Raw genomic sequence first — 26136 nt, 5'->3', positions numbered from 1 at the left:
AGAAAGTGGGCTCTGTGGGGCTGGCACAGGGCCTGGCTCTGGGGGGGCATCTCCCTGTGGCCCTTGGCTCATGGCCCTGCCTGGGAGGCCTGGGCTGTGCCAGGGAGCTGGGGGGCAGAATACCTCTGGGAGCAGGCACAGGGCAGTGCCTTCTCGCAGTGCCCGTGCCAGGCCACAGGCAAGTGCTACCACTTCCACAAAGGCCCCCTCGCCTCCCCCTGCTCAGCGGGCTCTGGGGTCTCTTCTCTTCTTTCCGTCCTTGGCAGGTTCCCCTGCCCCCTTCAGGGCTCCCCAGCTCTGCTCCTGGCAGTGCTCCAGACGGGCGTGTAAGCCCCTCTGCTGGGGGTTGGCTGTGATGCTGGGATCTCCTTTCCGCCTGCAGGCCTATAACATCCACGTGAACGGCGTGCTGCACTGCCAGGTGCGTTACAGCCAGCTGCTGGGCCTGCACGAACAGGTGAGTCGCTCCCTGCCTGCCTCAGCCAGGAGGGCGCCTGTCCCCTGCTCCCCGGCGCCCGCTGCGCTGGGCGGCCTCAGCACCAGTCATGCCCCCACTCCGATCTCCGGCCTATGTGCTGGCTGGGCTCGGGGCAGGGTGGGGGGAAGCTGAGCCGAGCTGCTGAGAGAATCCACCGTTCGCAGCTCCACACAGGGCAGGAGCTGTCGGGTGGCTCCTGGCACAGTCCCGGGCCCACAAACTGCTCTCTGCTGCGTGGAGAAAGTGCTGTCGCAGTCCGAGCAGTGAGTGCTGCTGTGTGAGGCCAGCCTGGCTCCCAGGATGGGCACTCGCTGCCTGGGCCGTCTCCAGGGTCGGGCAGAAGTTTCCCTTGTGCTTTCATGAGACATCTCTCAGGGTTCCGGCTGGTTAGAGGGATGGGCTCTCCCTTGCCTTTGGGGCAGTGGAGTTAGATGCCACTCCATCCCCACCTGAGGTTCAGAGGATGGTCCCAGTGAAAGGCTCAGGCCAGGGGGCGATGGTGGGGCCTGTGGGTCTGGTCAGGTGCCCTGTGTTCTGTGCTCTCCCTCCAGCTAAGGAAAGAATATGGGGCCAACGTGGTGCCCGCCTTTCCTCCAAAGAAGATCTTCACCCTTACCCCGGCGGAGGTGGAGCAAAGGCGAGAGCAGCTGGAGAAATACATGCAGGCTGGTAAGTGGGCAGACAGAGACACCTCAGCGACTGGCACCAGCCAGGGTGTGCACACGGCCTGGGCAGAGACCTGCCTGCAGGGTCCCAGCACCTGCCTCCCCCACACCCCACAGCGCTGCTGGGCACAGATCTGCCTGCAGGGCCCCAGCACCTGCCTCCCCCACACCCCACAGCGCTGCTGGGCACAGACCTGCCTGCAGGGTCCCAGCACCTGCCTCCCCCACACCCCACAGTGCTGCTGGGCATAGACCTGCCTGCAGGGCCCCAGCACCTGCCTCCCCCACACCCCACAGCGCTGCTGGGCACAGACCTGCCTGCAGGGCCCCAGCACCTGCCTCCCCCACACCCCACAGCGCTGCTGGGCACAGATCTGCCTGCAGGGTCCCAGCACCTGCCTCCCCCACACCCCACAGCGCTGCTGGGCACAGACCTGCCTGCAGGGTCCCAGCGCCTGCCTCCCCCACACCGCACAGCGCTGCTGGGCACAGACCTGCCTGCAGGGCCCCAGCACCTGCCTCCCCCACACCCCACAGCGCTGCTGGGCACAGACCTGCCTGCAGGGCCCCAGCACCTGCCTCCCGCTACACCCCAGAGTGCTGCTGGGCACAGACCTGCCTGCAGGGTCCCAGCGCCTGCCTCCCCCACACCGCACAGCGCTGCTGGGCACAGACCTGCCTGCAGGGTCCCAGCGCCTGCCTCCCCCACACCCCACAGCGCTGCTGGGCACAGACCTGCCTGCAGGGCCCCAGCACCTGCCTCCCGCTACACCCCAGAGTGCTGCTGGGCACAGACCTGGCTGCAGGACCCCCCCACCACCTCAGAGTGCTGCTGGGCACAAACCTGCCTGCAGGCCCCTGGCGCCTGCCTCCCCCCCACACCCCAGAGCGCTCCTCCTTCCTCTGCCCCACCCCAGGAGCTCCAGTCAGCGAGTCTGGGACAGACCCTGGGGGAGACATGTACAATCTGGGGGAGCAGCCCCCCCCCAGCGTCTGCGGGGACACCCAGCCAGCGCGGGCAGACAGGCGGGTATATCTGCGGCCTGGCACACGGCCCAGGCAGCCCTTGGGGAGCCCAGAGAAGTGACGGTTACAGCCCAGCCCAGCGCGGGCAGACAGGCGGGTATATCTGCGGCCTGGCACACGGCCCAGGCAGCCCTTGGGGAGCCCAGAGAAGTGAAGGTTACAGCCCGTGGGTCAAGCTCTGTCCCCCCGTCTGTCCGATCTCCTGTCAGACTCCTGGGGTGCCCCCGACTGCTCCCCACAGCCCACACTTAACCCCCTCACCCCCAGGCCTTTGTTCCCGAGCCGGGGGGTGGGGCTCAGCCCCCTGCGGAGAGGGGAGACTGAGGCACACACAAGCTTCATAAAATCATTACTAAAAATTCCCACTTTGTCAGTCTGTGTATACATGTTTGTTTGTGCTGAGTGCTGGGGCTTCCATGGGAGATGGGGGGTGTACCAAGGTGGATCGGGGGGTTCTGTGAGAGGTCAGGGGGGTTGTCTCTGGGTGTGTGGGGTACCTTAGGGGGTTGGGGGGTTCTGTGCGGGTTTGGGGGGTGCTCCCTGGGTGTGGGGTACATCATATGGGGAATTGGGGTTCCATGACGGGTGCTCTCTGGGTTTGTGGGGAACTATGGGATATGGGGGTTTTTGTGAGGGGTTGGGGGGTGTTACCTGGGTGTATGGGTATCATAGAGGATGGGGGGTTCCATGAGGTGTCGGGGTGCTGTCTGGGTATATGGAGTACCATGGGGGGACAGGGAGGTACAATCTAAGGGCTGCATGGGGGTTTTAAGGTGCGAGCAGGTGCATGCTCTCACGGAGGGTCCCATGTGGGAACAGGGGTGCACACTCTGTGGGCTGGTAGGGCTTCGTGGAGGGAGGGTGGGGGGGGAGGGTTCCCTGGGAGGTTGAGGGGGGACTCTTGGGGCTGTGGAGGTTTGCACTCTCTAGATGTGCGGGTACCATGTGGAGATGAGGGGGGCATGCTATTAGGACTGGAGGGGAGGTTCTTTGAGGGAACTGGAGACGGTGAATGCTCTCTGGGACGGGAGTTGGTTCCGTGGGGCAGGGCGCTCTCTCGGCTGGGGTGGGTTCTAGAGGGGAGCACGGGGCTCTCTCTAGGCCAGGTTTCATGGGGAGGGGGTGCTCTCTGGGCTGGGGAGGTGCTGTGGGAGGGAGATGCTGCTGTCTCTGGGCCGGGGGGTTCCCTGGGGGTGTGTGTGGCTGTGTCTGGGTCGGGGGGTGTTCGGGGGGAGAGGGTGGGGCTGTGTCTGGGTCGGGGGGTGTTCGGGGGGAGAGGGTGGGGCTGTGTCTGGGCCGGGGGATTCCCCGGGGGTGTGTGTGGCTGTGTCTGGGCCGGGGGGTGTTCCTGGGGAGAGGGTGTGGCTGTGTCTAGGCCAGGGGGTTCCCCGGGGGTGTGTGTGGCTGTGTCTGGGTCGGGGGGTGTTCGGGGGGAGAGGGTGGGGCTGTGTCTGGGCCGGGGGGTTCCCTGGGGGTGTGTGTGGCTGTGTCTGGGCGGGGGGGTGTTCCGGGGGAGAGGGTGGGGCTGTGTCTAGGCCAGGGGGTTCCCCGGGGGTGTGCGTGGCTGTGTCTGGGCCGGGGGGTGTTCCGGGGGAGAGGGTGCGGCTGTGTCTAGGCCAGGGGGTTCCCCGGGGGTGTGTGTGGCTGTGTCTGGGTCGGGGGGTGTTCGGGGGGAGAGGGTGGGGCTGTGTCTGGGCCGGGGGGTTCCCCGGGGGTGTGTGTGGCTGTGTCTGGGCCGGGGGGTTCCCCGGGGGAGAGGGTGGGGCTGTGTCTAGGCCAGGGGGTTCCCCGGGGGTGTGTGTGGCTGTGTCTGGGCCGGGGGGTGTTCCGGGGGAGAGGGTGCGGCTGTCTCTGGGCTGGGGGGTACTCCGGGTGGGGGAGGATGTGGCTGTCTCTGGGCCGGGGGGTTCCCTGGGGGTGTGTGTGGCTGTGTCTGGGCCGGGGGGTGTTCCTGGGGAGAGGGTGGGGCTGTGTCTAGGCCAGGGGGTTCCCCGGGGGTGTGTGTGGCTGTGTCTGGGCCGGGGGGTGTTCCGGGGGAGAGGGTGCAGCTGTCTCTGGGCTGGGGGGTACTCCGGGTGGGGGAGGATGTGGCTGTCTCTGGGCCGGGGGGTTCCCTGGGGGTGTGTGTGGCTGTGTCTGGGCCGGGATGTGCTCTGGGGGTGTGCGTGTGTGACTGTCTCTGGGCCTGGTGCTACGGGGTCCTGGACGTGCTGCCTGACTCCCGAGTTGTTCCACCCTTAGTGCGACAGGACCCGGTGCTGGGAGGCAGCGAGACCTTCAACAGCTTCCTGCGCAAAGCGCAGCAGGTGAGCAGGGGTCAGAGGGAGTGGGGGGGCTGCTGGCTGGGGGGTTGAGGCTATGCCAAGCTCCCAGAGTATGTAGGGGGGACCCCGCAGTGAGGCAGACTCTCTGGGCTCTCACTCTGCCCCAGGGGTCAGCCGCGCAGCCTCACTACCCCCTTGCCCTGGGCTCCAGCCCCCTGCCCCACCGCATGCAGGCGCCCGGAGAGGTACCGCGCTGGCCCGGCATTCGGGGTGTCAGCGCCGGCGCGTGGCACAGATAGGCTGATGGGGAGCCCAGAGCAGAGCCCGAGGCCATCCCGGTGAGCCCATGGTCAGGCCGTGTCTCTGACTGCCTTCCTCAGTCAGTTCCCAGGTCAGAGCCCCCCCGAGCGTCCTGGCCAGGTGGAACTCGCTGGGGCTGGCGCTGGGTCTCTGGGCCCCTCGATCAGCCAGCTCCGGCCTGACTGTTCAGTCCACCCAGCAGGGAGGTGACCCCCACCTCGGGCTCATAGCCTGGCCTGCGAGCCAACCCCACCCCTGCCCAACTCTGGGGAGCAATGCAATGTACCGGGGAAACTGAGGCACACCTAAACATAGTAAAAAGAGCACAGAAAATTCCCCCTTGGTATGGATGGGGGTGTAGGTGGGGGCAGGGTGCGGAGCTTCCTCACCTTGTCCCCATGTCCCAGGAGACGCAGCAGATTCCCACCGAGGAGGTGCCGCTGGAGGTGCTGCTCTCCAACGGCCAGAAGGTCACGGTCACCATCCTGACCTCGGACCAGACGGAGGATGTCCTGGAGGTATTTGGGGTGGGCAGAGGTGCTGGGTGGGCACAGACAGGGAAGGGGCTGGAGGTAGGTGCGGGGGGCAGAGGCGTGGGGGGGGCACAGACGGGGAAGGGGCTGGAGGTAGGTGCGGGGGGCAGGGTGCTGGGAGGGGCACAGGCGGGGAAGGGGCTGGAGGTAGGAGCGGGGGGCAGAGGCGCCGGGGGGGCACAGACGGGGAAGGGGCTGGAGGTAGGTGCGGGGGGCAGAGGTGCTGGTGGGGGGCACAGACGGGGAAGGGGCTGGAGGTAGGAGCGGGGGGCAGAGGTGCTGGGGGGCAGACGGGGAAGGGGCTGGAGGTAGGTGTGGGGGGCAGAGGCGCTGGTGGTGGGCACAGACGGGGAAGGGGCAGGAGGTATTTGGGGTGGGCAGAAGTGCTGGGGGGCGGGCACAGACAGGGAAGGGGCTGGAGGTAGGTGCGGGGGGCAGGGTGCTGGGAGGGGCACAGACAGGGAAGGGGCTGGAGGTAGGAGCGGGGGGCAGAGGCGCGGGGGGGGCACAGACGGGGAAGGGGCTGGAGGTAGGAGCGGGGGGCAGAGGTGCTGGTGGGGGGCACAGACGGGGAAGGGGCTGGAGGTAGGTGCGGGGGGCAGAGGTGCTGGTGGGGGGCACAGACGGGGAAGGGGCTAGAGGTAGGTGCGGGGGGCAGAGGTGCTGGGAGGGGCACAGACGGGGAAGGGGCTGGAGGTAGGTGCGGGGGGCAGGGTGCTGGGAGGCGCACAGGCGGGGAAGGGGCTGGAGGTAGGAGCGGGGGGCAGAGGCGCCGGGGGGGCACAGACGGGGAAGGGGCTGGAGGTAGGTGCGGGGGGCAGAGGTGCTGGTGGGGGGCACAGACGGGGAAGGGGCTGGAGGTAGGAGCGGGGGGCAGAGGTGCTGGGGGGCAGACGGGGAAGGGACTGGAGGTAGGTATGGGGGGCAGAGGCGCTGGTGGTGGGCACAGACGGGGAAGGGGCAGGAGGTATTTGGGGTGGGCAGAAGTGCTGGGGGGAGGGCACAGACAGGGAAGGGGCAGGAGGTAGGTGCGGGGGGCAGAAGCGCTGGGGGGGGCACAGACGGGGATGGGCTGGAGGTATTTGGGGTGGGCAGAGGCGCTGGGGATGACACAGACGGGGAAGGGGCTGGAGGTAGATGGCCTCCCCGGCTGTCTCGGGTCACTCACCAGCATTTCATTCCTCCTCCCCCTCCCCCCCGGGTGTCTCTGGGGTTGTTCACCGGCCCCCCATCTGCCCCTCAGCTGTCTCTGGGGTCACTCACCAGTGTGTCCTTCCCCCTCTCCCCCCCCCCGGCTGTCTGTGGGGTCCCTCACCAGCCCCCCATCCCTCTCCGGCTGTCTCTGGGGTTGCTCACTGGCCCCCTGTCTCTCTGGGGCCACTCTCCAGCGTGTCATTCCCCCCCCCCGCCCCAGCTGTCTCTGGGGTCGCTCGCCAGCCCCCCTTCCGATGCCCCAGCACGGCCCCCCCCAGGCCGGGTGAGACGTGGGGAGCTGCCTGGCCTGGCCCTTCCTGGCACGAGGTGGGCTCTGCCCCACCCCAGATCAGTGCCAGGCCTGGAGGGCTTTGGGTGGGGCTGGGGAATGCCGTCTGGGGTGCCCGGGACCCTTGTGGCTTCCTGCCCCTGCGTGTGCCCTTTGCGCCCAGCCCCCCAGCGGGGCCGCTCCACAGCCTGGTGGGAAGCAGAGCGCGATGGGGGCTGCTGGACCCGGGCTGGGCTCGGGGTCTGCGAGAAGAGGTGACTTTCCGCTGGCTCCCCAGGCTGTCGCCTCCAAGCTGGATCTGCCCGAGGACCTAGTCGGCTACTTCAGCCTCTTCCTGGCGAGGGAAGCCAAGGACGGAGCCTTTTCCTGTGAGTGCCACCCTCCTGGGGGGCCGCAGCCGGGGAGCCCCATGGTGGGCCTTGGGGTGGGGGAAGGAAGGGCAGGGCACTATGTGTGGGACAGGGAGGGGACAGCCCCAGTGTGCCGTGGGGGAGGGAAGGGCAGGGTGCTGGGAGGGGGCAGGCCCCACCAAGGGAGAGCAGGCGCTGGCAACGGGGCAGGCTCCCTGTGAGGGAGGACAGGGTGTAGGGCAGGGCCCCGGGGAGGGAGGGCAGGGTGCTGAGTGTGGTACAGTCCCACGGGAAGAGAGGGCAGGCACCGGGCAGGCCCTGGGGAGGGAGGGCAGGGTGCCGGGGGTGGGTCAGGGTGCTGGGCAGGCCCTGGGGAGGGAGGGCAGGGTGCCGGGGGTGGGTCAGGGTGCTGGGCAGGCCCTGGGGAGGGAGGGCAGGGTGCCGGGGGTGGGTCAGGGTGCTGGGCAGGCCCTGGGGAGGGAGGGCAGGATGTCGTGGGGGTGACAGGCCCCTGGGAAGGGAGGACAGAGTGCTGGGCAGGCCCCTGGGGAGGGAGGGTAGGGTGCCGGGCGTGGGGCAGGGTGCCGGGCATGGGGCAGGGTGCCAGGCAGGGCGCCGGGCGTGGGACAGGGTGCCGTAGGGGGGGCAGGCCCTGAGGAGGGAGGGCAGGGCAGGGCGCTGGGTGTGGGGCAGGCCCCGGCTAGGGAGGGCAGGGTGCCGGGTGTGGGGCAGGGTGCCGTGGGGGTGGCAGGCCCTGGGGAGGGAGGGCAGGGCATGGGGCAGGGTGCCTGGCAGGCCTAGGCTAGGGAGGGCAGGATGCCGTGGGGGTGGCAGGCTCCTGAGAAGAGAGGGCAGGGTGCCAGGCATGGGGCAGGGCGTCGGGCAGGCCCCGGCTAGGGGGGGCAGGGCGTCGGGCATGGGGCAGGATGCTGGGCTGGCCCCAGCTAGGGAGGGCAGGATGCCGTGGGGGTGGCAGGCCCCTGGGAAGGGAGGGCAGAGTGCCAGGCGTGGGGCAGGGTGTCAGGCAGGCCCCGGGGAGAGAGGGCATGGTGCTGGGTGTTGGGCAGGTCCCAGCTAGAGAGTGCAGGGCGCCAGGCATCGGACAGGGTGCCGTGGGGGTGGCAGGTCCCTGGGAAGGGAGGGCAGGGCACCGGGCAGGCCCCCAGGAGGGAGGGCAGGGTGCTGTGGGGGGGGAGAGGCCCTTGGGAAGGGAGGGCAGGATGCCGGGAAGGCCCCCGGGGAGGGAGGGCAGGGTGTGGGGCAAGGTGCGGGGCAGGGTGCTGGGCAGGCCCGGCTAGGGAGGGCAGGATGCCATGGGAGTGGAAGGCCCCAGGGAGGGAAGGCAGGGTGTGGGGCAGGGCGCTGTGCAGGCCCCGGCTAGGGAGGGCAGGATGCCATGGGGGTGGCAGGTCCCTGGGAAGGGAGGGCAGGGCACCGGGCAGGCCCCCGGGAGGGAGGGCAGGGTGTGGGGCAGGGTGCCGGGCAGGCCCCGGGGAGGGAGGGCAGGGTGTGGGGCAGGGTGCTGTGCAGGCCCCGGCTAGGGAGGGCAGGGTGTAGGGCAGGGTGCTGTGCAGGCCCCGGCTAGGGAGGGCAGGGTGTGGGGCAGGGTGCCGGGCAGGCCCCGGCTAGGGAGGGCAGGATGTGGGGCAGGATGCTGGGCAGGCCCCGGCTAGGGGGGGCAGGAGGCCGTGGGAGTGGCAGGCCCCAGGGAGGGAGGGAGGGAGGGCAGGGTGTGGGGCAGGGCACCCGGCAGGCCCCTGGGAGGGAGGGCAGGGTGTGGGGCAGGGTGCCGGGCAGGCCCCCGGGGAGGGAGGGCAGGGTGTGGGGCAGGATGCTGGGCAGGCCCCGGCTAGGGAGGGCAGGGTGTGGGGCAGGGTGCCGGGCAGGCCCCGGCTAGGGAGGGCAGGGTGTGGGGCAGGGTGCTGTGCAGGCCCCGGCTAGGGAGGGCAGGGTGTGGGGCAGGGTGCCGGGCAGGCCCCGGCTAGGGAGGGCAGGGTGTGGGGCAGGGTGCCGGGCAGGCCCCGGCTAGGGAGGGCAGGGTGTGGGGCAGGGTGCCGGGCAGGCCCCGGCTAGGGAGGGCAGGAGGCCGTGGGAGTGGCAGGCCCCAGGGAGGGAGGGCAGGGTGTGGGGCAGGGTGCCGGGCAGGCCCTGGCTAGGGAGGGCAGGGTGTGGGGCAGGGCACCTGGCAGGCCCCCGGGAGGGAGGGCAGGGTGTGGGGCAGGGTGCCAGGCAGGCCCCCGGGGAGGGAGGGCAGGGTGTGGGGCAGGGTGCTGTGCAGGCCCCGGCTAGGGAGGGCAGGAGGCCGTGGGAGTGGCAGGCCCCCGGGAGGGAGGGCAGGGTGTGGGGCAGGGCACCTGGCAGGCCCCCGGGAGGGAGGGCAGGGTGTGGGGCAGGGCACCTGGCAGGCCCCCGGGAGGGAGGGCAGGGTGTGGGGCAGGGTGCCGGGCAGGCCCCGGCTAGGGAGGGCAGGGTGTGGGGCAGGATGCTGGGCAGGCCCCGGCTATGGAGGGCAGGGTGTGGGGCAGGATGCTGGGCAGGCCCCTGGGAGGGAGGGCAGGGTGTGGGGCAGGGTGCCGGGCAGGCCCCCGGGGAGGGAGGGCAGGGTGTGGGGCAGGGTGCCGGGCAGGCCCCGGCTAGGGAGGGCAGGGTGTGGGGCAGGATGCTGGGCAGGCCCCGGCTATGGAGGGCAGGAGGCCGTGGGAGTGGCAGGCCCCAGGGAGGGAGGGCAGGGTGTGGGGCAGGGCACCGGGCAGGCCCCCGGGAGGGAGGGCAGGATGCCGTGGGGGTGGCAGGCCCCAGGGAGGGAGGAGACAGCTCTCCTGCTCTCGGAAGGGTCCCTGGCCCAGCTGAGCTGCGGGCTCTGAGCGCTGCTTTTCCTGGGCAGTCCTGAGGAAGCTGCAGGAATTCGAGCTGCCGTACGTGTCTGTCACCAGCCTCCGCAGCCCCGAGTACAAGATCATCCTGCGCAAGAGGTGAGTGGCTCGCCGGCCAGGCTGCCTCGGGCAGGGACCTCGCTGGCTGGCTTGGCTGCCCGTGGTGTCCCCAAGCCGGGCCCAGTGTCCCTGGGGCCTCGCTGCTCCAGGGATTTGTGACTCTTCCTGCCCTGTCCTCCGGGGCGCTGCCTGGCCGAGCTTTCCCCAGCGCCGGTCACCGCCTGGGTCTCACCATGGTGCCCTGCTGCATGCCCCACAGAGACCCTCCCCTCCCATGAGCCGCACACCCAATGCTGCTCGGCAGGGCCCCACAGCTCAGCCTGGCCAACCAAGCGCCAGGCCGGCCGTGCTGCTGGGAGCAACACCCCCACGCCAGGCTCTTCCGAGAGCCGTTGCTCTCCCTGGGCCCTTGTCTCTGAGCCTCCCGTGTTCCCGGCTGCCTGTAATTGCGCTGGGTTCGCCTGCTCCGCTCGCTTTGCCTCCCAGCTGTGCTAATGGCCTTCCACAAGCAGGTTTGGTTTCTCCACTTGGGCTGATTCCAGCCAGTTCTCGTTAAAGTAGCTGTTCTCGCCCAGGTGGCATCTTTGATGCTTGGCCATGCCTCGTTCCCTTTCGCAGTCAGCATGTAGAGAGCAGGGTACCCAGGGTAAACTGAGGCATGCCTGTCATAAAAGTATTAGCAAAAACTCTGCTGTGCACCATGCCTCATTCCCTTTCGCACTCAGCCCTGGTCTGCATGATGTATAATTACAATAATGGAGATATCCTATCCTATCCTATCTCCTAGAACTGGAAGGGACCCCGAAAGGTCATCGAGTCCAGCCCCCTGCCTTAGAATCATAGAATATCAGGGTTGGAAGGGACCTCAGGAGGTCATCTAGTCCAACCCCCTGCTCAGAGCAGGACCAATCCCCAGCTAAATCATCCCATCCAGGGCTTTGTCAAGCCTGATCTTAAAAACCTCTAAGGAAGGAGATTCCACCACCTCCCTAGGTAACCCATTCCAGTGCTTCACCACTCTGAGTGAAAAAAGTTTTTTCTAATATCCAACCTAAACCTCCCTCACTGCAACTTGAGACCATTACTCCTTGTTCTGTCATCTGCTACCACTGAGAAAAGTCTAGATCCATCCTCTTTGGAACCCCCTTTCAGGTAGTTGAAAGCAGCTATCAAATCCCCCCTCATTCTTCTCTTCTGCAGACTAAACAATCCCAGTTCCCTCAGCCTTTCCTCATAAGTCATGTGCTCCAGCTCCCTAATCATTTTCACTGCCCTCTGCTGGACTCCCTCCAATTTGTCCACATCCTTCTTGTCGTGTGGGGCCCAAAACTGGACACAGTACTGCAGATGAGACCTCACCAGTGCCGAATAAAGGGGAATGATCACGTCCCTCGATCTCCTGGCAATGCTCCTACTTATACAGCCCAAAATGCTGTTAGCATTCTTGGCAACAAGGGCACACTGCTGACTCATATCCAGCTTCTCGTCCACTGTAACCCCTAGGTCCTTTTCTGCAGAACTGCTTCCTAGCCATTTGGTCGCTAGTCTGTAACAGTGCATGGGATTCTTCCGTCCTAAGTGCAGGACTCTGCACTTGTCCTTGTTGAACCTCATCAGGTTTCTTTTGGCCCAATCCTCTAATTTGTCTAGGTTCCAGTTTAGTGCCATCTGCAAACTTGCTGAGGATGCAGTCCACGCCATCCTCCAGATCATTAATGAAGATATTGAACAAAATCGGACCTGGGACCGACCCCTGGGGCACTCCGCTTGAAACCAGCTGCCAACTAGACATGGAGCCGTTGATCACATAAGAACGGTTGTACCGGTCAGACCAAAGGTCCATCTAGCCCAGTATCTGTCTACCAACAGTGGCCAATGCCAGGTGCCCCAGAGGGAGTGAAGCTAACAGACAGTGATCAAGTGATCTCTCTCCTGCCATCCATCTCCATCCTCTGATAAACAGAGGCTAGGGACACCATTCTTTACCCGTCCTGGCTAATAGCCATTTATAGACTTAGCCACCATGAATTTATCCAGTTCCCTTTTAAACATTGTTATAGTCCCAGCCTTCACAACCTCCTCAGGTAAGGAGTTCCACAAGTTGACTGTGCGCTGCGTGAAGAAGAACTTCCTTTTATTTGTTTTAAACCTGCTGCCTATTAATTTCATTTGGTGACCCCTAGTTCTTGTATTATGGGAACAAGTAAATAACTTTTCCTTATCCACTTTCTCCACACCACTCATGATTTTATAGACCTCTATCATATCCCCCCTTAGTCTGCTCTTTTCCAAGCTGAAGAGTCCTAACCTCTTTAATATCCCCTCATATGGGACCCTCTCCAAACCCCTAATCATTTTAGTTGCCCTTCTCTGAACCTTTTCTAGTGCCAGTATATCTTTTTTGAGGTGAGGAGACCACATCTGTACGCGGTATTCGAGATGTGGGCGTACCATGGATTTATATAAGGGCAATAATATATTCTCAGTCTTATTCTCTATCCTCTTTTTAATGATTCCTAACATCCTGTTTGCTTTTTTGACCGCCTCTGCACACTGCATGGACATCTTCAGAGAACTATCCATGATGACGCCAAGATCTTTTTCCTGACTCATTGTAGCTAAATTAGCCCCCATCATATTGTATGTATAGTTGAGGTTATTTTTTCCAGTGTGCATTACTTTACATTTATCCACATTAAATTTCATTTGCCATTTGGTTGCCCAGTCACTTAGTTTTGTGAGGTCTTTTTGAAGTTCTTCACAATCTGCTTTGGTCTTAACTATTTTGAGTAGTTTAGTACCATCTGCAAACTTTGCCACCTCACTGGTTACACCTTTCTCCAGATCATTTATGAATATATTGAATAGGACTGGTCCTAGGACTGACCCTTGGGGAACACCACTAGTTACCCCTCTCCATTCTGAGAATTTACCATTAATTCCTACCCTTTGTTCCCTGTCTTTTAACCAGTTCTCAATCCATGAAAGGCCCTTCCCTTTTATCCCATGACAGCTTAATTTACGTAAGAGCCTTTGGTGAGGGATCTTGTCAAAGGCTTTCTGGAAATCTAAGTACACTATGTGTACTGGGTCCCCCTCGTCCACATGTTTGTTGACCCCTTCAAAGAACTCTAATAGATTAGTAAGACACGATTTCCATTTACAGAAACCATGTTGACTATTGCTCAACAGTTTATGTTTTTCTACGTGTCTGACAATTTTATTTTTAACTATTGTTTTGACTAATTTGCCCGGTACCGACGTTAGACTTACCGGTCTGTAATTGCCGGGATCACCTCTAGAGCCCTTTTTAAATATTGGTATTACATAAGCTAACTTCCAGTCACTGGGTGCTGAAGCCGATTTAAAGGACAGGTTACAAACCTTAGTTAATAGTTCCGCAACTTCACATTTGAGTTCTTTCAGAACTCTTGGGTGAATGCCATCTGGTCCCGGTGACTTGTTAATGTTGAGTTTATCAATTAATTCCAAAACCACCTCTAGTGACACTTCAATCTGTGACAGTTCCTCAGATTTGTCACCTATAAAAGCCAGCTCAAGTTTGGGAATCTCCCTAACATCCTCAGCCGTGAAGACTGAAGCAAAGAATCCATTTAGTTTCTCCACAATGACTTTATCGTCTTTAAGAGCTCCTTTTGTATTTCGATCGTCAAGGGGCCCCACTGGTTGTTTAGCAGGCTTCCTGCTTCTGATGTACTTAAAAAACATTTTGTTATTACCGTTGGAGTTTTTGGCTAGACGTTCCTCTTTGGCTTTTCTTATTACACTCTCGCACTTAAGCTGGCAGTGTTTATGCTCCTTTCTATTTGGCTCACTAGGATTTGACTTCCACTTTTTAAAGGAAGTCTTTTTATCTCTCACTGCTTCTTTTACATGGTCGTTAAGCCATGGTGGCTCTTTTTTAGTTCTTTTACTGTGTTTCTTAATTTGGGGTATACATTGAAGTTGGGCCTCTATTATGGTGTCTTTAAAAAGTGCCCATGCAGCTTGCAGGGATTTCACTTTAGTCACTGTACCTTTTAACTTCTGTTTAACTAACCCCCTCATTTTTGCACAGTTCCCCCTTTTGAAATTAAATGCCACAGTGTTGGGCTGTTGAGATGTTCTTCCCCCCTACAGGGATGTTGAATGCTATTGTATTATGGTCACTATTTCAAAGCGGTCCTGTTATAGTTACCTTTTGGACCAGCTCCTGCGCACCACTCAGGATTAAATCTAGAGTTGCCTCTTCCCTTGTGGGTTCCGGTACCAGCTGCTCCATGAAGCAGTCATTTAAAGTATTGAGAAATTTTGTCTCTGCATTTCATCCTGAAGTGAAATGTTCCCAGTAAATATGGGGATAATTGAAATCCCCCACTGTTATTGGGTTCACTACCCATTAAGCCCGATGATCTAGCCAGCTTATAGTCCATTCACCCAGCCCATACTACTTTAACTTGCTGGCAAGAATACTGTGGGAGACCGTATCAAAAGCTTTGCTAAAGTCAAGGAATAACACATCACCTGCTTTCCCCTCATCCACAGACCCAGTTATCTCCTAATAGAAGGCAATTAGGTTAATCAGACATGACGTGCCCTTGGTGAATCCATGCTGACTGTTCCTGATCACTTTCCTCTCCTCTAAGTGCTTCAGAATTGATTCCGTGAGGACCTGCTCCATGATTTTTCCAGGGACTGAGATGAGGCTGACTGGCCTGTAGTTCCCCAGATCCTCCTTCTTCTCTTTTTTAAAGATGGGCACTACAGTAGCCTTTTTCCAGTCACCCAGGACCTCCCCTGTTCGCCATGAGTTTTCAAAGATAACGGCCAACGGCCTTCACTAGCAGGACCAAGTACTGATTTTGCCCTAAGTGGCCCCCTCAAGGATTGAACTCACAACCCTGAGTTTAGCAGGCCAGTGCTCAAACCACTGAGCTATCCCTCCCCCCAGACAGAATTGCTGTGGAGGGGTGTGAATAAGCCACACCCGAGTGACAGCGTTACGCCGTGTAGCCAGCGCCATACTGGTGTGGAGTTAGTGACACGCTGTCAATCTGTAGTGCAGACCTGCCCTCAGTGTGCAGAGAGAGCAGGGAACACTGAGCCACATGCACAGACCATAACAGCTCACCAGAAAAGTCCCTTGTCACACCTAAGGCCTGACCAGGCCCCCCATGACCCTACACTGCTGCCCAGCTATCGGAAAAGCCCTGGGCCCCACAGGCTAGGGCAGACCGAGGGGCTGGAGTGTGTGGCAGTGCTCCGCCCTTGAGCAGCACCTCTCCCAGGTGTGTGGCTAGACTCCATCCCCACTCATTCTCATTGATGTGTGTGATGAAGTGGGAATTTTAAAAAATATTTGAGTTCTGTGTGTGCCTCAGTTTCCCCTGTGTGTGGCACTGTTCCCCCGTGGGTGGGAGGTCTGGGGGCTCTGGAGCAGGCGAAGACACAGGTGTGGATGATGCCTGGTGGCCTGGGCCCTTAGCTCCCATCTCCATGCAGCTCCTGAGAAGACAAGGGCAGATCCCATGGCCGGGATGTGGACACCTGGCGACCAGCGACCCAGAGAGACGTGGTCCTGCCTCTCCGCAGGGAGACGAGCCGCTTCCCCCGGCTCGGGAATAAAGGCCTGGGGGGGCCAGGTTAAGTGTGGGCTGTGGGGAGCAGTTGGGGGCACCCCGAGAGTCTGACAAAGGAGATTGGACAGACGGGGAGACAGAACTTTAACCACGGGGGTCACTGCAGCTGGGCTGGGCTGGGCGCCGCCTGCCCACAGCGAACTCTGGTGGAGGCCGGAGTCCCTGTGGCTCACTGAGGGCTCTCCCAGAGCCCCAACTCTGTGGGTCTGTGACCATGTTGGTGGCCTGGGGAGATCAGTGACTGGGCTGAGGTCACTCGTGCTGCCCCTGAACGCCAGTCCAGCCCTGGTGCGTGCCGGGCCCCCGCTAACACAGAGTGCTCCCTCTCTCCTAGTTACTGGGATTCTTCCTACGACGACGATGTCATGGAGCAGCGGGTGGGGCTGAACTTGCTGTATGCGCAGGTGAGTGTCTGCCCGGGTGCTCCAGGCCCTCGGGCCCCTTGTCTGTGCTGCGGGGCCCGGCCCCATGCAGGCTGCTCCTCATGGCCCCTGCTCCTTTGCAGACTGTGTCAGACATAGAACGCGGCTGGATCCTCGTCACCAAGGAGCAGCACCGGCAGCTCAAGTCCCTGCAGGAGAAGGTCTCCAAGAAGGAGGTGGGTGAGCAGAGCGGGGGTGGGAAGGGAGCTGAGTCTGGGGAGAGGCGGAGCTGGCTCAGGCTCAGGCCACTGGGCTCACTCCTTCACTTCCTGCAGTCGGAGGAGCCTGGAGGCTCCCTGACCCTTCTCCAGCCGGGAAGAGCTGGGCAGAGGTGCCCCGGGCCGGTGGCAGGGAGGGTCCTTGGGGCTGGGCAAGGGATGAGCCTGGCAGTGAACCTGTGCCTGGCTCTGCCTGTAGTTCATCCGCCTGGCGCAGACCCTGAAGTACTATGGCTATCTCAAGTTCGAGCCCTGCGTCACCGACTTCCCCGAGAAGGGCTGCCAGGTCATCGTCAGCGCCGGAAACAGCGAGCTGAATTTCCAGGTGCGGCTGCCCAGCGAGCAGATCAAAGAGGGCAGCTTCAAGGTGACACGCATGCGGTGCTGGCGGGTCACGTCCTCGGTGAGTGCCCCCCGCGGCTCGGGTCAGGCCCTCCCGCGGAGCTGGGGGGGAACCCGTCAGTCCGTCTGGCTCACCCACCTGCCCCCCACGGCTCGGGTCAGGCCCTCCCGCGGAGCTGGGGGGGAACCCGTCAGTCCGTCTGGCTCACCCACCTGCCCCCCATGGCTCGGGTCAGGCCCTCCCGCGGAGCTGGGGGGGAACCCGTCAGTCCGTCTGGCTCGCCCGCCTGCCCCCCACAGCTCGGGTCAGGCCCTCCCGCGGAGCTGGGGGGGAACCCGTCAGTCTGTCTGGCTCGCCCACCTGCCCCCCACAGCTCGGGTCAGGCCCTCCCGCGGAGCTGGGGGGGAACCCGTCAGTCTGTCTGGCTCACCCGCCTGCCCCCCACGGCTCGGGTCAGGCCCTCCCGCGGAGCTGGGGGGGAACCCGTCAGTCTGTCTGGCTCGCCCACCTGCCCCCCACGGCTCGGGTCAGGCCCTCCCGCGGAGCTGGGGGGGAACCCGTCAGTCTGTCTGGCTCACCCGCCTGCCCCCCACGGCTCGGGTCAGGCCCTCCCGCGGAGCTGGGGGGGAACCCGTCAGTCTGTCTGGCTCACCCGCCTGCCCCCCACGGCTCGGGTCAGGCCCTCCCGCGGAGCTAGGGGGGAACCCGTCAGTCTGTCTGGCTCGCCCGCCTGCCCCCCACGGCTCGGGTCAGGCCCTCCCATGGAGCGGGGGGGGGGAACCCATCAGTCCGTCTGGCTCGCCCGCCTGCCCCCCACGGCTCGGGTCAGGCCCTCCCGCGGAGCTAGGGGGGAACCCGTCAGTCTGTCTGGCTCGCCCGCCTGCCCCCCACGGCTCGGGTCAGGCCCTCCCGCGGAGCTGGGGGGCAGTAACCGTCAGTCCGTCTGGCTCGCCCGCCTGCCCCCCACGGCTCGGGTCAGGCCCTCCCGCGGAGCTGGGGGGCAGTAACCGTCAGTCCGTTTGGCTCGCCCGCCTGCCCCCCAAGGCTCGGGTCAGGCCCTCCCGCGGAGCTGCGGGGAACCCGTCAGGCCCTCTGGCTCACCCGCCTGCCCCCCACGGCTCGGGTCAGGCCCTCCCGCAAAGCTAGGGGGGAACCCATCAGTCCGTCTGGCTCGCCCGCCTGCCCCCCACGGCTCGGGTCAGGCCCTCCCGCGGAGCTAGGGGGGAACCCGTCAGTCTGTCTGGCTCGCCCGCCTGCCCCCCACGGCTCGGGTCAGGCCCTCCCGCGGAGCTGGGGGGCAGTAACCGTCAGTCCGTCTGGCTCGCCCGCCTGCCCCCCACGGCTCGGGTCAGGCCCTCCCGCGGAGCTGGGGGGCAGTAACCGTCAGTCCGTTTGGCTCGCCCGCCTGCCCCCCAAGGCTCGGGTCAGGCCCTCCCGCGGAGCTGCGGGGAACCCGTCAGGCCCTCTGGCTCACCCGCCTGCCCCCCACGGCTCGGGTCAGGCCCTCCCGCAAAGCTAGGGGGGAACACATCAGTCCGTCTGGCTCGCCCACCTGCCCCCTAACGGCTCAGGTCAGGCCGTCCCGCGGAGCTGGGGGGAACTCGTCAATCTGTCTGGCTCACCCACCGTGCCAGCATGGCTCGGGTCAGGCCCTCTTGTATGTGTGATGCCTGTGAGGGAGGAGTCTTTGGGGGGAGCCTGTGACTATGGGGGGAGCCTGTGACTGTGGGGGAGGGGACTTTGGGGTAGGAGGGGTGCCTGTGGGGGAGTCTTTGGGGAAGGGGGTGGGGGGGTACCTGTGACTGTGGGGGAGGGGTCTTTGGGGAAGGGTGTGGGGGAGGTGCCTGTGAGTTTCGGGGAGGGCTGTTTGAGGGAGGGGGGTTTGTGGGGGGTGCCTGTGAGTGTGGGGGAGGGGTCTTTGGGGAACAGGGGGGTGCCTGTGAGTGTGTGTGTGTGTGTTTGTGGGGGTTACTTCTGAGTGTGGAGGAGGGGTGTTTGGGGGATGGGGAGTTGTGGGGGGTGCCTGCAAGTGTGGGGAGGGAGGGTCTCTTGCTGTTTCATTGCTGTGGCAGAAAGGCTTCCTGAGGAGCTGGGTAGCCCCCCTCCGTCCTCTCACTGCCCCCCACCCTGTTGACCCTGGGACTGGCTGGGAGACAAGGGCCCTGCTGGTGCCCTGCTGGCAGGGGTGGGCAGGGTCAGCCACCAGCTTCACCCTCCTCTTCCTCAGGTTCCCACAAGCAGCGGGCCGCCGGGGAGCAGCCCAGGGAAAGCAGAGGTGAAGCTGGAACTGGCCTTCGAGTACCTGATGAGCAAGGACCGGCTGCAGTGGGTCACCATCACCAGCCCCCAGGTAGGGCGAGCTGCCGCCTCCCCCGGGCTGCACGGTGCCCAGCAGTGGGGTCTCTGCAGGGCCCCCCAGCTGGGCGGGGAGGGCTGTGCTCCGGGGGAGACGGGGCCGGCAGTGGGGTCTCTGAAGGGCCCCCCAGCTGGGCGGGGAGGGCTGTGTTCTGGGGGAGATGGGGCTGGCAGTGGGGTCTCTGCAGGACCCCCCAGCTGGGCGGGGAGGGCTGTGCTCTGGGGGAGATGGCGCTGCTTGGGGCCGGCAGTGGGGTCTCTGCAGGGCCCCCCAGCTGGGCGGGGAGGGCTGTGCTCCGGGGGAGACGGGGCCGGCAGTGGGGTCTCTGAAGGGCCCCCCAGCTGGGCGGGGAGGGCTGTGCTCTGGGGGAGATGGGGCCGGCAGTGGGGTCTCTGCAGGGCCCCCCAGCTGGGCGGGGAGGGCTGTGCTCCGGGGGAGACGGGGCCGGCAGTGGGGTCTCTGCAGGGCCCCCCAGCTGGGCGGGGAGGGCTGTGCTCCGGGGGAGACGGGGCCGGCAGTGGGGTCTCTGCAGGGCCCTCCAGCTGGACGGGGAGGGCTGTGCTCCGGGGGAGACGGGGCCGGCAGTGGGGTCTCTGCAGGGCCCCCCAGCTGGACGGGGAGGGCTGTGGTCCGAGGGAGACGGGGCCGGCAGTGGGGTCTCTGCAGGGCCCCCCAGCTGGGCGGGGAGGGCTGTGCTCCGGGGGAGACGGGGCCGGCAGTGGGGTCTCTGCAGGGCCCCCCAGCTGGGCAGGAAGGGCTGTGCTCTGGGGGAGATGGCGCTGCTTGGGGCCGGCAGTGGGGTCTCTGCAGGGCCCCCCAGCTGGGCGGGGAGGGCTGTGCTCTGAGGGAGACGGGGCCGGCAGTGGGGTCTCTGCAGGGCCCCCCAGCTGGGCGGGAAGGGCTGTGCTCTGGGGGAGATGGCGCTGCTTGGGGCCGGCAGTGGGGTCTCTGCAGGGCCCCCCAGCTGGGCGGGGAGGGCTGTGCTCTGAGGGAGACGGGGCCGGCAGTGGGGTCTCTGCAGGGCTCCCCAGCTGGGCGGGGAGGGCTGTGCTCCGGGGGAGACGGGGCCGGCAGTGGGGTCTCTGCAGGGCCCTCCAGCTGGGCGGGGAGGGCTGTGCTCTGGGGGAGATGGGGCTGGCAGTGGGGTCTCTGCATGGCCCCCCAGCTGGGCGGGAAGGGCTGTGCTCTGGGGGAGACGGGGCTGGCAGTGGGGTCTCTGCAGGACCCCCCAGCTGGGCAGGAAGGGCTGTGCTCTGGGGGAGATGGCGCTGCTTGGGGCCGGCAGTGGGGTCTCTGCAGGGCCCCCCAGCTGGGCGGGGAGGGCTGTGCTGTGGGGGAGACGGGGCCGGCAGTGGGGTCTCTGCAGGGCCCCCCAGCTGGGCGGGGAGGGCTGTGCTCCGGGGGAGATGGGGCCGGCAGTGGGGTCTCTGCAGGGCCCCCCAGCTGGGCGGGGAGGGCTGTGCTCCGGGGGAGACGGGGCCGGCAGTGGGGTCTCTGCAGGGCCCCCCAGCTGGGCGGGGAGGGCTGTGCTCCGGGGGAGACGGGGCCCGCAGTGGGGTCTCTGCAGGGCCCCCCAGCTGGGCGGGGAGGGCTGTGCTCTGGGGGAGACGGGGCCGGCAGTGGGGTCTCTGAAGGGCCCCCCAGCTGGGCGGGAAGGGCTGTGCTCTGGGGGAGACGGGGCTGGCAGTGGGGTCTCTGCAGGACCCCCCAGCTGGGCAGGAAGGGCTGTGCTCTGGGGGAGATGGCGCTGCTTGGGGCCGGCAGTGGGGTCTCTGCAGGGCCCCCCAGCTGGGCGGGGAGGGCTGTGCTCCGGGGGAGATGGGGCCGGAAGTGGGGTCTCTGCACGGCCCCCCAGCTGGGCAGGAAGGGCTGTGCTCTGGGGGAGATGGCGCTGCTTGGGGCCGGCAGTGGGGTCTCTGCAGGGCCCCCCAGCTGGGCGGGGAGGGCTGTGCTCCGGGGGAGACGGGGCCGGCAGTGGGGTCTCTGCAGGGCCCCCCAGCTGGACGGGGAGGGCTGTGCTCCGGGGGAGACGGGGCCGGCAGTGGGGTCTCTGCAGGGCCCCCCAGCTGGACGGGGAGGGCTGTGGTCTGAGGGAGACGGGGCCGGCAGTGGGGTCTCTGCAGGACCCCCCAGCTGGGCAGGAAGGGCTGTGCTCTGGGGGAGACAGGGCCGGCAGTGGGGTCTCTGCAGGGCCCCCCAGCTGGGCGGGGAGGGCTGTGCTCCGGGGGAGACGGGGCCGGCAGTGGGGTCTCTGCAGGGCCCCCCAGCTGGGCGGGGAGGGCTGTGCTCCGGGGGAGACGGGGCCGGCAGTGGGGTCTCTGCAGGGCCCCCCAGCTGGACAGGGAGGGCTGTGCTCCGGGGGAGACGGGGCCGGCAGTGGGGTCTCTGCAGGGCCCCCCAGCTGGACGGGGAGGGCTGTGGTCCGAGGGAGACGGGGCCGGCAGTGGGGTCTCTGCAGGGCCCCCCAGCTGGGCGGGGAGGGCTGTGGTCCGAGGGAGATGGGGCCGGCAGTGGGGTCTCTGCAGGACCCCCCAGCTGGGCAGGAAGGGCTGTGCTCTGGGGGAGATGGCGCTGCTTGGGGCCGGCAGTGGGGTCTCTGCAGGGCCCCCCAGCTGGGCGGGGAGGGCTGTGCTCCGGGGGAGACGGGGCCGGCAGTGGGGTCTCTGCAGGGCCCCCCAGCTGGGCGGGGAGGGCTGTGCTCCGGGGGAGACGGGGCCGGCAGTGGGGTCTCTGAAGGGCCCCCCAGCTGGGCGGGAAGGGCTGTGCTCCGGGGGAGACGGGGCCGGCAGTGGGGTCTCTGCAGGGCCCCCCAGCTGGACGGGGAGGGCTGTGCTCCGGGGGAGACGGGGCCGGCAGTGGGGTCTCTGCAGGGCCCCCCAGCTGGACGGGGAGGGCTGTGCTCCGGGGGAGACGGGGCCGGCAGTGGGGTCTCTGCAGGGCCCCCCAGCCGGACGGGGAGGGCTGTGGTCCGAGGGAGACGGGGCCGGCAGTGGGGTCTCTGCAGGGCCCCCCAGCTGGACGGGGAGGGCTGTGGTCTGAGGGAGACGGGGCCGGCAGTGGGGTCTCTGCAGGACCCCCCAGCTGGGCAGGAAGGGCTGTGCTCTGGGGGAGACAGGGCCGGCAGTGGGGTCTCTGCAGGGCTTCCCAGCTGGGCGGGGAGGGGTGTGCTCTGGGGGAGACGGGGCTGGCAGTGGGGTCTCTGCAGGGCCCCCCAGCTGGGCGGGGAGGGCTGTGCTCTGGGGGAGACGGGGCCGGCAGTGGGGTCTCTGCAGGACCCCCCAGCTGGGCGGGGAGGGCTGTGCTCTGGGGGAGACGGGGCCGGCAGTGGGGTCTCTGCAGGGCCCCCCAGCTGGGCGGGAAGGGCTGTGCTCTGGGGGAGACGGGGCCGGCAGTGGGGTCTCTGCAGGGCCCCCCAGCTGGGCGGGGAGGGCTGTGCTCCGGGGGAGACGGGGCCGGCAGTGGGGTCTCTGCAGGGCCCCCCAGCTGGGCGGGGAGGGCTGTGCTCTGGGGGAGACGGGGCCGGCAGTGGGGTCTCTGCAGGGCCCCCCAGCTGGGCGGGAAGGGCTGTGCTCCGGGGGAGACGGGGCCGGCAGTGGGGTCTCTGCAGGGCCCCCCAGCTGGACGGGGAGGGCTGTGCTCCGGGGGAGACGGGGCCGGCAGTGGGGTCTCTGCAGGGCCCCCCAGCTGGACGGGGAGGGCTGTGGTCCGAGGGAGACGGGGCCGGCAGTGGGGTCTCTGCAGGACCCCCCAGCTGGGCGGGGAGGGCTGTGGTCCGAGGGAGACGGGGCCGGCAGTGGGGTCTCTGCAGGACCCCCCAGCTGGGCGGGGAGGGCTGTGCTCTGGGGGAGACGGGGCCGGCAGTGGGGTCTCTGCAGGACCCCCCAGCTGGGCAGGAAGGGCTGTGCTCTGGGGGAGATGGCGCTGCTTGGGGCCGGCAGTGGGGTCTCTGCAGGGCCCCCCAGCTGGGCGGGGAGGGCTGTGCTCCGGGGGAGATGGGGCCGGAAGTGGGGTCTCTGCACGGCCCCCCAGCTGGGCGGGAAGGGCTGTGCTCCGGGGGAGACGGGGCCGGCAGTGGGGTCTCTGCAGGGCCCCCCAGCTGGGCGGGGAGGGCTGTGCTCCGGGGGAGACGGGGCCGGCAGTGGGGTCTCTGCAGGGCCCCCCAGCCGGACGGGGAGGGCTGTGGTCCGAGGGAGACGGGGCCGGCAGTGGGGTCTCTGCAGGGCCCCCCAGCTGGACGGGGAGGGCTGTGCTCTGGGGGAGATGGGGCCGGCAGTGGGGTCTCTGCAGGGCTCCCCAGCTGGGCGGGGAGGGGTGTGCTCTGGGGGAGACGGGGCTGGCAGTGGGGTCTCTGCAGGGCCCCCCAGCTGGGCGGGGAGGGCTGTGCTCTGGGGGAGACGGGGCCGGCAGTGGGGTCTCTGCAGGACCCCCCAGCTGGGCGGGGAGGGCTGTGCTCTGGGGGAGACGGGGCCGGCAGTGGGGTCTCTGCAGGGCCCCCCAGCTGGGCGGGAAGGGCTGTGCTCCGGGGGAGACGGGGCCGGCAGTGGGGTCTCTGCAGGGCCCCCCAGCTGGGCGGGGAGGGCTGTGCTCCGGGGGAGACGGGGCCGGCAGTGGGGTCTCTGCAGGGCCCCCCAGCTGCGCGGGGAGGGCTGTGCTCCGGGGGAGACGGGGCCGGCAGTGGGGTCTCTGCAGGGCCCCCCAGCTGGGCGGGGAGGGCTGTGCTCTGGGGGAGACGGGGCCGGCAGTGGGGTCTCTGCAGGGCCCCCCAGCTGGGCGGGAAGGGCTGTGCTCCGGGGGAGACGGGGCCGGCAGTGGGGTCTCTGCAGGGCCCCCCAGCTGGGCGGGAAGGGCTGTGCTCTGGGGGAGATGGCGCTGCTTGGGGCCGGCAGTGGGGTCTCTGCAGGGCCCCCCAGCTGGGCGGGGAGGGCTGTGCTGTGGGGGAGATGGGGCTGGCAGTGGGGTCTCTGCAGGGCCCCCCAGCTGGGCGGGGAGGGCTGTGCTCCGGGGGAGACGGGGCCGGCAGTGGGGTCTCTGCAGGGCCCCCCAGCTGGGCGGGAAGGGCTGTGCTCTGGGGGAGATGGCGCTGCTTGGGGCCAGCAGTGGGGTCTCTGCAGGGCCCCCCAGCTGGGCGGGGAGGGCTGTGCTCTGGGGGAGACGGGGCCGGCAGTGGGGTCTCTGCAGGGCCCCCCAGCTGGGCGGGGAGGGCTGTGCTCTGGGGGAGATGGGGCCGGCAGTGGGGTCTCTGCAGGGCCCCCCAGCTGGGCGGGGAGGGCTGTGCTCTGGGGGAGACGGGGCCGGCAGTGGGGTCTCTGCAGGGCCCCCCAGCTGGGCGGGAAGGGCTGTGCTCTGGGGGAGACGGGGCCGGCAGTGGGGTCTCTGCAGGGCCCCCCAGCTGGGCGGGGAGGGCTGTGCTGTGGGGGAGACGGGGCCGGCAGTGGGGTCTCTGCAGGGCCCCCCAGCTGGGCGGGGAGGGCTGTGCTCCGGGGGAGACGGGGCTGGCAGTGGGGTCTCTGCAGGGCCCCCCAGCTGGGCGGGGAGGGCTGTGCTCCGGGGGAGACGGGGCCGGCAGTGGGGTCTCTGCAGGGCCCCCCAGCTGGGCGGGGAGGGCTGTGCTCCGGGGGAGACGGGGCCGGCAGTGGGGTCTCTGCAGGGCCCCCCAGCTGCGCGGGGAGGGCTGTGCTCCGGGGGAGACGGGGCCGGCAGTGGGGTCTCTGCAGGGCCCCCCAGCTGGGCGGGGAGGGCTGTGCTCTGGGGGAGACGGGGCCGGCAGTGGGGTCTCTGCAGGGCCCCCCAGCTGGGCGGGAAGGGCTTTGCTCTGGGGGAGATGGCGCTGCTTGGGGCCGGCAGTGGGGTCTCTGCAGGGCCCCCCAGCTGGGCGGGAAGGGCTGTGCTCTGGGGGAGACGGGGCCGGCAGTGGGGTCTCTGCAGGGCCCCCCAGCTGGGCGGGAAGGGCTGTGCTCTGGGGGAGATGGCGCTGCTTGGGGCCAGCAGTGGGGTCTCTGCAGGGCCCCCCAGCTGGGCGGGGAGGGCTGTGCTCCGGGGGAGACGGGGCCGGCAGTGGGGTCTCTGCAGGGCCCCCCAGCCGGACGGGGAGGGCTGTGGTCCGAGGGAGACGGGGCCGGCAGTGGGGTCTCTGCAGGGCCCCCCAGCTGGGCGGGGAGGGCTGTGCTCTGGGGGAGACGGGGCCGGCAGTGGGGTCTCTGCAGGGCCCCCAGCTGGGCGGGGAGGGCTGTGCTCCGGGGGAGACGGGGCCGGCAGTGGGGTCTCTGCAGGGCCCCCCAGCTGGGCGGGGAGGGCTGTGCTCCGGGGGAGACGGGGCCGGCAGTGGGGTCTCTGCAGGACCCCCCAGCTGGGCGGGGAGGGCTGTGCTCCGGGGGAGACGGGGCCGGCAGTGGGGTCTCTGCAGGGCCCCCCAGCTGGGCGGGGAGGGCTGTGCTCCGGGGGAGACGGGGCTGGCAGTGGGGTCTCTGCAGGGCCCCCCAGCTGGGCGGGGAGGGCTGTGCTCCGGGGGAGACGGGGCCGGCAGTGGGGTCTCTGCAGGGCCCCCCAGCTGGGCGGGGAGGGCTGTGCTCCGGGGGAGACGGGGCCGGCAGTGGGGTCTCTGCAGGGCCCCCCAGCTGGGCGGGGAGGGCTGTGCTGTGGGGGAGATGGGGCTGCTCGGGGCCGGCTGTGACGAGCGCTATCGCCCCCAGGCCATCATGCTGAGCATCTGCCTGCAGTCCATGGTGGATGAGCTGATGGTGAAGAAGTCAGGCGGCAGCATCCGCAAGGTGAGGGGGTGGCTGGGAAGGGGGTGAGTGTCCCTCTTGCATTGCTACCACTTCAGCTCCCATGGGGCCCCCTGGCTGCCCCTCGCCCCTTGCTGAGCTGCTCTCCTCTGCTTGCCCCCAGATGTTCCGCAGGCGAGCCAACGGGGCCCTGCGGCGCTCGGACAGCCAGCAAGCTGTGAAATCCCCCCCCCTGCTGGTAAGTGCAGCCCCCCGCCCTCCCCCTGCCCGTCCTGCTGCCCCCTCTGACTCGTGTCCGTCTCTGCAGGACTCGCCCGACGGCAGCCGGGAGCCCATCCTCAAACTCTCGGTGAGTAACCCGCCGCCTCCTCGGGGTGGGGGGTGTCCCCCAGCACGGGATA

General features: G+C 66.9%; 1 protein-coding gene across 2 annotated transcripts in view; it reads left to right on the top strand.

Moving 5' to 3' along the window:
* Positions 1-26136, top strand: part of SNX17 (sorting nexin 17) — a 54991-nt gene that overhangs the window by 28104 nt on the left and 751 nt on the right. For both annotated transcript variants that reach the window (XM_030554964.1, XM_030554965.1), the window contains exons 2-14: positions 383-457; positions 1030-1147; positions 4411-4475; positions 5141-5251; positions 7027-7117; positions 9984-10071; positions 16006-16075; positions 16177-16269; positions 16511-16714; positions 18882-19004; positions 25700-25777; positions 25899-25973; positions 26043-26084. In XM_030554964.1, the coding sequence (XP_030410824.1) occupies positions 383-457; positions 1030-1147; positions 4411-4475; positions 5141-5251; positions 7027-7117; positions 9984-10071; positions 16006-16075; positions 16177-16269; positions 16511-16714; positions 18882-19004; positions 25700-25777; positions 25899-25973; positions 26043-26084 (1233 nt within the window). The remainder of the gene's footprint in view (positions 1-382; positions 458-1029; positions 1148-4410; positions 4476-5140; positions 5252-7026; positions 7118-9983; positions 10072-16005; positions 16076-16176; positions 16270-16510; positions 16715-18881; positions 19005-25699; positions 25778-25898; positions 25974-26042; positions 26085-26136) is intronic.

Source organism: Gopherus evgoodei, chromosome 3 (assembly GCF_007399415.2).
Source record: "Gopherus evgoodei ecotype Sinaloan lineage chromosome 3, rGopEvg1_v1.p, whole genome shotgun sequence".
Taxonomy (NCBI): Eukaryota; Metazoa; Chordata; order Testudines; family Testudinidae; genus Gopherus; species Gopherus evgoodei.
This window is presented reverse-complemented; position numbering and strand designations above follow the sequence as displayed.